The 8922-nt window shown below is 38.7% G+C and overlaps 1 protein-coding gene across 2 annotated transcripts in view; it reads right to left on the bottom strand.

Moving 5' to 3' along the window:
* Positions 1–2398: 2398 nt before the first annotated feature.
* DMGDH (dimethylglycine dehydrogenase) overlaps positions 2399–8922 on the bottom strand; it is a 68186-nt gene continuing 61662 nt past the window's right edge. For both annotated transcript variants that reach the window (XM_019462915.2, XM_019462916.2), the window contains exons 15-16: positions 8267–8401; positions 2399–3040 (exon numbers count right to left, since the gene is read on the bottom strand). In XM_019462915.2, the coding sequence (XP_019318460.2) occupies positions 2825–3040; positions 8267–8401 (351 nt within the window). In that variant the 3' untranslated portion in view covers positions 2399–2824. The remainder of the gene's footprint in view (positions 3041–8266; positions 8402–8922) is intronic.

Below are 8922 nucleotides of genomic sequence, written 5' to 3'. Positions count from 1 at the left end.
GCTTCTCTTTCATCTTCTTTTCTTCATCTTTTCAACTTCAGCTTTCAGTCCTAATCATTTTATTTGGATGTTTCACACTTGAAACTCCCATGGGATAAAGTCTGGTTAATTTGGTCCATCTTTTCATGGCCACATTGTGTTAATTGGTCATTAACACATCAGCCTGTGCATTGGCTGATGCCAAACCTGGCACCTAGGCCAGGCCCACTGGCTAGGTTGGTGTGGGAGTGCCAGGGTGACTTAATAGCACCCAACATACCACAAAAGAAAGAGCACAACTTCTTAAGGAAATCAGGAAATACATTTCTTTTATACCATGAGGATTTCTTTTCTTTTTTAATGTTTATTTTTTATTTTCTTTTTATGCTTTTATTAATTTTTGAGAGAAAGAGAGACAGAGCATGAGCAGGGGAGGGACAGAGAGAGGGAGACACAGAATACAAAGCAGGATCCAGGCTCTGAGCTGTCAGCACAGAGCCTGATGCAGGGTTCGACCTCAACAAACTGTGAGATCATGACCTGAGCCAAAATCGGATGCTTAACCAACAGAGCATCAGGCGCCCCAATGTTTATTTATTTTTGAGAGAGAGAGAGAGAGAGAAAGAGAGACAGGGCACGAGCAGGGGATGGGCAGAGAGAGAGGGATACACAGAATCCAAAGCAAACTCCAGGCTCAGACGCACAGCACAGCAAAGAGCCCGAAGTGGGGCTCAAACCCATGAATCATGAGATCATGACCTGCCCTAAAGTCAGATGCTTAACTGATTGAGCCACCCAAGTGCTCCTGGGCAGGATTTCTTTAAACATGTAATATTCATCTAAATTTTCTATGCTTTTTATTGATCTGCTTTAGTGTTATATTAGTAGGACATGAATTCAATGTTGTGCTTTCATCATTAATTAATGCATTAAAAAAACTCCTGGAATTGTCTATTTTGCAGAGAAGAAATTCAGAGATGGTAAATAAGTACCTTAATGGTTACAGGGCTACAGACAGAGAATGAGAAGTGGAATCTCCCAGGTAAAGGGTTTAGCCAGCACCTAATATCCAAACTGAGAGAGTGGATCTGGAGGGTTTTTTTAAATTGAGGAATAATTGGTTCATACAATTAGTTTCAGGTGTGCAAATAATGATTCGCTATTTATATACCCTGTGAAATATCCCCACCAGTTGAGCTACCATCCACCACCGTACAAAGTTACATTTTTTTCTTGTGATAAGAACTCTTAAGAGGTAGTCTCTGAGCCACTTTAAGATATGCCATGCTATATTAACACTATTCACCATGATCTCCATTACATCCCCAAGGCTTATTCATAGCTGGAAGTTTGTACCTCTTGACCCCCTTCATCCATTTTGCCCCCCACCAACACCTCTTCACTGTGGCAACCCCCAATTTGTTCTCTGTATCTGAGTTTTGTAATGTTTGTTCATTTTGTTTCTTAGATTCTGCATAGAAGTGAAATTATATGGTACGGTAGTTCTATTTTTACTTTCTTGAGGAACCTCCATACTGTTTTCCATAGTGACTGCACCAAGATAATATTCTTGATAATTAGGAAGTTATCAAGATTATCAAATTTTGTTACCAAGAAAATTTCCCTCTTTTCTCATATAAAATAAAGATACATGGAAGGGAAATTAATGGTCTGCTGGAATTCTAATATATGATTGCTTTAATGAAACATTTTAAATGTATGTACGCTTGGCATCTTTGCAACACTTACAAGTTAAGAAATTATTTTATAATCTGTTCTAATTACAGAATTTTACGTCTCACATCCAACTTTAATACCCAGGAAAAGCTCAATAAACGTTTAACAAATGTGTGTGTAACAAATTTTAAGTGATAAGTTACCTTTTACAAAAAAAAAGGTTGATTTGTTCAGTCCACTGAATTTAATTTCAAAAAATTTATGAGGGAATTATGTCTAAATGGATTTTTTTCTTGCTGTACATAGTGCTAAGGGCCATCCTGTCATCTCTTTAGCTCTTGTTTGACCTGCTTTGTCAGATGCTTCGTGAAATGATATTCAGAACGGCACATGTGATGTCAACTTGCATTAATTCTTTCCCAAAGAGAGGTGTTCAGTATTCAAACTGTGTTTTTACTGGCACAATCTATGTTTCAGCTTCATTTCAAAAGGTCTTCAAGCAATGCTTCCTTTGGAAGCCTGTTCTTTTTGCAACTACTCTTTTAAAACAACCTTTGGAAGGACAATAATGATGTCCCATAATACTGCTTTCAGGGAATGCATTAGGAAAATAAGTGTTTCAGAGAGTTGAATAACAATTTATGTATCAATATTAAATTTTACTGTTTTCATTGTAATACATTATAAAAATTAAAACTATCCCTTATTCAACTACTGTTTCCTAATGAAACACATCAATGAATAGTATTGCATTTGTTTTTATGTAGAACAGTTAGTTTGTTGTCAGGTAACAAGAACCATATGCATATGCTCTTACAATTATATAATTTCCTCTAATTCAGTTATAATAGTGATTGTATATTCGCAAACACCTAAATGTTTTGCTGAATTTCATAAACAATATAGGGTAATAAAAACATTCATTTCAAATACCTTCATTTGAAAGAACAAAGTACATCACTAATCCATTTTTCTTCCTTGTTTAGAACAGAATTGTTATTTTATTAAGATGAGAAATCTAGATTTTGATGATTTTGAATGAATTATTCAAATTACTCATTTGAATGAACCCATGAATTATTGGTTTCTTGTATTCCCCCCAAAACTCAGTTATGATTTTTGGTAGTCATAGAGCAAACATAATTCAATTGCCTGCTGAGGGTCTTTTTCAAATTTTGTCCTTTCCATTTTTCTTCCGAAGCCGGTTTCTGGCTGGTTCTGTCAATACCAAGGGTTCCTGTATGACGGTTGCTGGATAATTTGTGCCTAACAGTTCAACTTCCACCTGTTGTCCTACTTTACTTAGCTCAACAGGCACATAGGCAAACGCCAGACTCTTCTGGACGCTGTAACTGTAGCTTCCAGACGTCGTGTTGCCAACCACCTGAAAAACAAGACCCAGCCATCCTCAGCAGCTTGGCCACAGCCATGTGCTCCTCCTCTCCAGACTGAACTCTGAAAAAATAGGTTTGCCTTACAATCTGAAAGTTTTAGGGAATACTGTTTATGGGGCTAACAGCGGGCAGAAAATATTCTTGTAAGTGAATTCAGGCTTACAAATTATGAAAAATAATTCTCAAAATACATCATCAACAGTACTCTCACACTTCTCACTTTTAGGTAAGAACACCTGGTTTTTTTGAGTAGCTGGCACTACTTTGCTCAGTTTGGTGGCAAGAGATCTGATGGGAGGAAGACTCAAATATTTTTGCTTTAAATTTGAAAAGCATTATCTTCCAACCAGCATGGCAATAATAGATACAAGGGAAAATTCCTAATAATCCAAATGTAAATTTACTCAAGTGTTCCTCTTGTGGTTTAGGATACGGCCTGCCAAAATAGTGGTGAAATAAACTATTGATACATCAGTAGTCAATATGAGGCGAACTTTCTCTATGAATATATAGCATTTAGCGATTCCTGGAGATGGCGAGGCCCTTAAATTAATGTCAACTTTGCCCTCTCTAGATCTACCAGGTACAAAACATTTTGCTGGGCATTCTAGAAAATGACTGAGGTCTGGTTCCTACCCTCACGAGCTTCTAGCCTAGCTGAGAAATTAACACAGAGATGCGGGAAAATATAACCAGGAAGCCAAGAAAGTCAACATAATTAAGCCAGGATTTGTTCTACATTTTGAAGGTGGGTGGAATTAGTAGGTATATAAGGGGGACGAAACTTTGCAGGATGAGTGGAGACATGGAATTAGGCATGAGCAATCAAAATTAGGGAGGATGAAATGGAATAAACTGGGATGGTAAACCAGAGAAAAGCACTGAGCAAACAAACAAAACCTAGGAGATGAAAACAAAGCCTTTATGCAGAAAAAAAAAAAAAAAAAAAAAAATCTCATCAGGCTTGTTACAAAGATAAGAAAATGAGTGGAAACTAGATCTGAAGGAAAAGATGAAAGAGAAACAGTAGAATGCAAAAAAAAAAAAAAAAAGCAATACAACAACATCAGGTTAAAACACCACATTTGAAAAAATGTAAAAGGAAGACAACAAAAGCAAAATATGATAAATAGCCCTACTCAAAATGGCTTCTCCTGGCTACACAGCGTTGCACTAATCCTTACAGCCTCCCTGTTTCACACAGCGGGCTGCTTGTAGCTGGTGCTGAAAAATATTCATGGACATGAATCGGCCAGTGATCTTTCAGCTGCCTCAGCAAAGAGTCCACTACAATCAACAGTCTTATTATAGCATTTCTAGTCTTTGAGATGCTGACACATTTATGACAGTAAGTACAGACTCCTAGCTCTGTGGTCCCAGTTTGTAATTATCTCACTGAATCCCCAAATCAGAAACCTCTCCGTATCATTTCTGAGCTTATTATGGGGAGAACTGGTTGATTAAAAAACAAACAAACATGAAAGCATTCATTAGTAAAAGCTGTTTCTCTGGCAGGTTATTAACTGCCAAGGTATTGCTGAGAGAACACATATGCTTTAAAATGGTTTTTCTCTTTTAGATCATAGTTAAGTAATGTAAGGCAGAGCTTTGGGTCAGGAAGGTTGGAGTTTTAATCACAGCTCCTTGAAAGACTTTCTTGGTAATCTTGGCTTCACTTCCTAGTCTGTAAGCCTGAGGTTTGTGTTTGGAGCCCTGGAGAGGTGACCTGATTTGCTTGGGCATTTTAAGAATATAAGAAGAGGTCAGACCAAGTCTCTTGGCCAAAGCCCCTAACTCAATGGGTCAAAACCCCACCATCCCTCTTCAGAGATTCCCCAGGCCTTCCCATCTCTTAAAATCCCAGCAGTGATTCATCTTGCAATTATGCCTGCATGAGTAACGTAAAGAAATAGTGTATTTATTGCAAGAGTGCTATTTTTTTTAAATATTTATTGAATGCATTGCTTTCTGCTAGATTACTTTCATTTCCCCTTTCATTTCTCTCTAATTCAATGCCGAGTAACCCGAGTATTTCCCAAGTCTGGCCTTTCCTTTTATCTCATTACGAAATCTCTAAGGAAAGGTTTTCCCTAGCAACAGTTTTATATCCTTCTACCTTAAAATATTCCAGATTCAATTAAATCTATTTCTTCTCTTTGCTCAGTGAATCACAAGAACAACCTGTGCCCACCTTCTGCCTAGTAGATTTTCATATTCTTTGTTAATCACAGGCTCTCCTTTTACCAATATAAGCAATCCTCATTTTTGTTCAGCCTTGTCTCATTCCTCCCTTTGTGAGAATTAAAGGCACCTCTGGCTTAGGGGAGGTAACATGGTAGATGGCCTTTGAAAGAGAGAACATAATTTAAGTTGGATGATACATGGTGTTTCTTTGGCTGTCTCTGTGTGTTTTTGTTTATAAATAATAAAAAAAAGACAGCTTTCTCAACTCTCCAAACTTCATTTCTACCACGCATCTTTAAAACTTCCCAGCAAAGCTGCTTTTATAACAGAAGCCCTTTGCATGCCCACTCTTTTTCAAAAATTAAACCTTATTTAAAATCCTGATCTCTCCTTCCATCACTGCCCATCTCTCAATTGGACTTTACTTTTCCCCAGGGCACTCATCACTCTCAGATGTGCCATTTTATTTCATTTAGTATGTTCGTTGTCTACTCTCTCTCCCCTGGGACGTAAGACCCATGGAGGCAGAGATGCTTGTCTGTTTTATGCACTGCCGCATCCCCACTGCCTAGAAAATATTTGCAAGAATAGAATACCAAATACCAAAGGCAGTACAAGTCTCAACAAAGTCAGGAAGCAAGAACAAAAAGTATGTCATCTCATTCCAGAGTATAAAGAGGATCCAGGAGATTCATCTGCAGGATGAGACGATCACCCTACTGAGCAACAAAGAGCAGACAAGTGGATATCAGGAAATTCAAGGGATATTTGATTTATAAAGCCAACTACAACTGGATTAACAGCTCTGTAAGCAGATGGCATATGGGAAGAAAGATGAAGAATATAGGATGTAAACTCAGTGCACAGAAACAGCAAAGGAAGTAAAATTCAAAAAGGAACTGGGGTTTCCAGGTCCCCCATTCCCAGCTTTGAGATATAGTTGGCGTGTAATGTTGTGTAAGTTTAAGGTACAAGTTTCCAGGCTTTTTAACTTGAATTTGGGTGTTAAGACTCACACCATGTTTATCAGGGTTGGTTTGGGGTTGCATACAGAACACAATGGCATAATCTGCAACCTACGGCCAAAACGGAAAGCCAGCGCAAGGGTGGGCGTGGACCATATTAGAAAGCTGGATGAAAATAGAGTGAGAACAGGAAAAACAGAAGATGGGGTGGGGGAAACTTGACACGGCTCATTTTCTAGGATGAGAAAATGGAAGTCCAGAGAGGCTAAGATCAGGTCAAGCAGCTAGTTAATGGCAGAGGTGTGTATCAGTTGAAAGTTGCAGGTGAATGTGAAGTTGGAGGAAATGCTTATTAAGAAAAGAGGTCTCAGGGCACCTGAGTGGCTCAATAGGTTAAGCATCTGACTCTTGATTTCAACTCAGTTCATGGTCTCTTGGTTTGTGTGATTGAGCTCCGTGTGGAGCTCTGCACTAACAACACAGAGCCTGCTTGGGATTCTCTCTCTCCCTCCCTCTCTGCCCCTCTCCCCGCTCTCTCAAAATAAATAAACTTAAAAAAAAAAAAAAATCTGAACCAGAGATTTAGAACCAAAAGAAGGGGGGAGACAGTGAGGTAAGAATGGTTGAAACAGGTAAACAACCTTAGAACAATTAAAGGTGAAGAGGTTCTTAAGAAAGAACTTGAAATCTGAAAAAAAAAAAAAAAAATCTTTGGCTTCATTGTGTCTAATAACATCCACCTGCTTTGGGATGTACAAGAACTGTGGGTCTATGGTTAAGTGCTGAAGAGAATACTGTGGGACAGCAGAGACAGAGACAAGAGCAAATTGGCCTACTCAGCATGGCTTAGGAGAAAGGGTAAGCAATTCAAAGTCCGCCTATACACAGATCAGAAATCAGCTCTGTCAGTCACTATGCAACCTCAAGCAAGTTAGTTGGGATCTGAACCCCAAAGTCTAAACTCTAAATTGAGATAATCATACCCATCTAGGAGGGGTGTTATAAAATTAGAGTAGTACACAAAAAATATCCAGCACATAGTAGAAACTTTGCAGATGTTAGTTCTACATCAAATGAACCCATGCCTCAGTCCAAATGGCCATTGGCTGAGAGCCAATTGATCCCAAAGGCTGAGATTTTATGCCAATGGCTCTCCTCACTTCCAGGGCTCTTTTTGTCACTGAAGAGAAGAAGAAAATGGAAACAAGTATCAAGTAGGCTGCAGTGCTTGAGAAAAAACCCAGGCACCAAATCTCTGAATCTTTGGGTATGGACCAACCAAGCAGATCTTGTTCAATATGGAGCAGCTGTTTGGATGAGCTCTGAAGGCCCTGTGCTTACCCCGTGGTCTAAGCAGAGTCCCACATCTGCCTGCTAACACCGGCCAGAACACAGCAAAATCTTAAACCAAACTGGGTTTTACAAATAGTTGTAAAAAGTCAAAGAAATGAAGTTCAATTGGTAAGTTATCTGGTTTTACTGGATGCTGATAGAATAAAACCTAACATGCCCAAATGGGAAGAAGGCACATTTACTCTTTCTGAAGAACTAAATGGTTTCTACCGCTCGCTTTACTTTCCAAGGCTCTACTCGCTGTTGTCATGGATATTTTCATTTGGATTTTTTTTTCTTCTGATGTGCTCAGGTTAGAATTACCTCTTTCTCAAAGATGTCTTAGAAGCTAAACCATCATGCCAAATTCTTTACAAAATTCATCTCTTGCATTCACAGATATGGATGTGGAGTGAGCATGTAGATCATTTTACCCTCTAACTCGTACCTTCCTCATTGCCCATTGAATTTTAAGCCCTTGGTTTTATTTTCTTTAATCAAAGCATAGAGAATTTTATGTTTTTTAAAATGAGTAGCATTTCATTTTCCTTTCAGTTAAATGATTTCTGCTTCTTGAATGACAGCTCAGAAATCAAAGTGTATGACCCAACCAAAAGATAGGTAAATAGCAAACAAAAACCAAAAAACAAAATCCTAAAAGGAAATAGAGACAAGGAGAGTTTCTGGTACAGAAAAGCTGCAGTGGCCCCTAGCCACAAGGTCCTCAGCACTCACCTTGCCATCATACCAGATGCTTTCATTTCCCTCCGGATCAACATCGTCCGTTGCCAAGGTGAGGCAGACCAGTCTCCGTTTCAGCCCCTTGGCTTTAATCTGTTTCAGTGCTTGCTTTCCTATGAAGTCTGCTGGCTGCAGGAATCCAAGATAATGATGATGAATGAATGCTCAGACACTGTGACAAGGTTAGAGATGCAAGCATTTAAATTTGTCTTTGCGATTTTCTCGCCAATTACACATCAAATAAAAATACAGATTGGATCAAACGTCTAGACAAATATTTCTTAGTCCTCAAATGACAGTATCAGCCAGCTTTTCCTTCAGATAGGTTAGACTGAAAGGTAATAACTTGTGATAACAATTTTACCAGAACCACCTAGGCAGAAAAACATAAGGCATGATATTGCAATGGTGGATTATGAAAGCGACCCTTGTATCTAATGGTTCTGGACAGCAGTACTGGCTGGTGGTGAGCAAAGCACTACTCAATTTCCACCTACAGTAGGACACTTACAAGAAGGAAATTCATGTTTTTGATGCGTGATGTCAGAACAACCCCAAAACGCTGCACATTTCTTTCTTTCTCAGAATAATGGTTCAAGAAATTTACCAACTGTTGAGTCGTACTCGGTTCATTCAGGAATGTATTGAGC

This window comes from Panthera pardus, unplaced genomic scaffold (genome assembly GCF_024362965.1).
Source record: "Panthera pardus isolate Hobbes unplaced genomic scaffold, ASM2436296v1 HiC_scaffold_2, whole genome shotgun sequence".
Taxonomy (NCBI): domain Eukaryota; kingdom Metazoa; phylum Chordata; class Mammalia; order Carnivora; family Felidae; genus Panthera; species Panthera pardus.
This window is presented reverse-complemented; position numbering and strand designations above follow the sequence as displayed.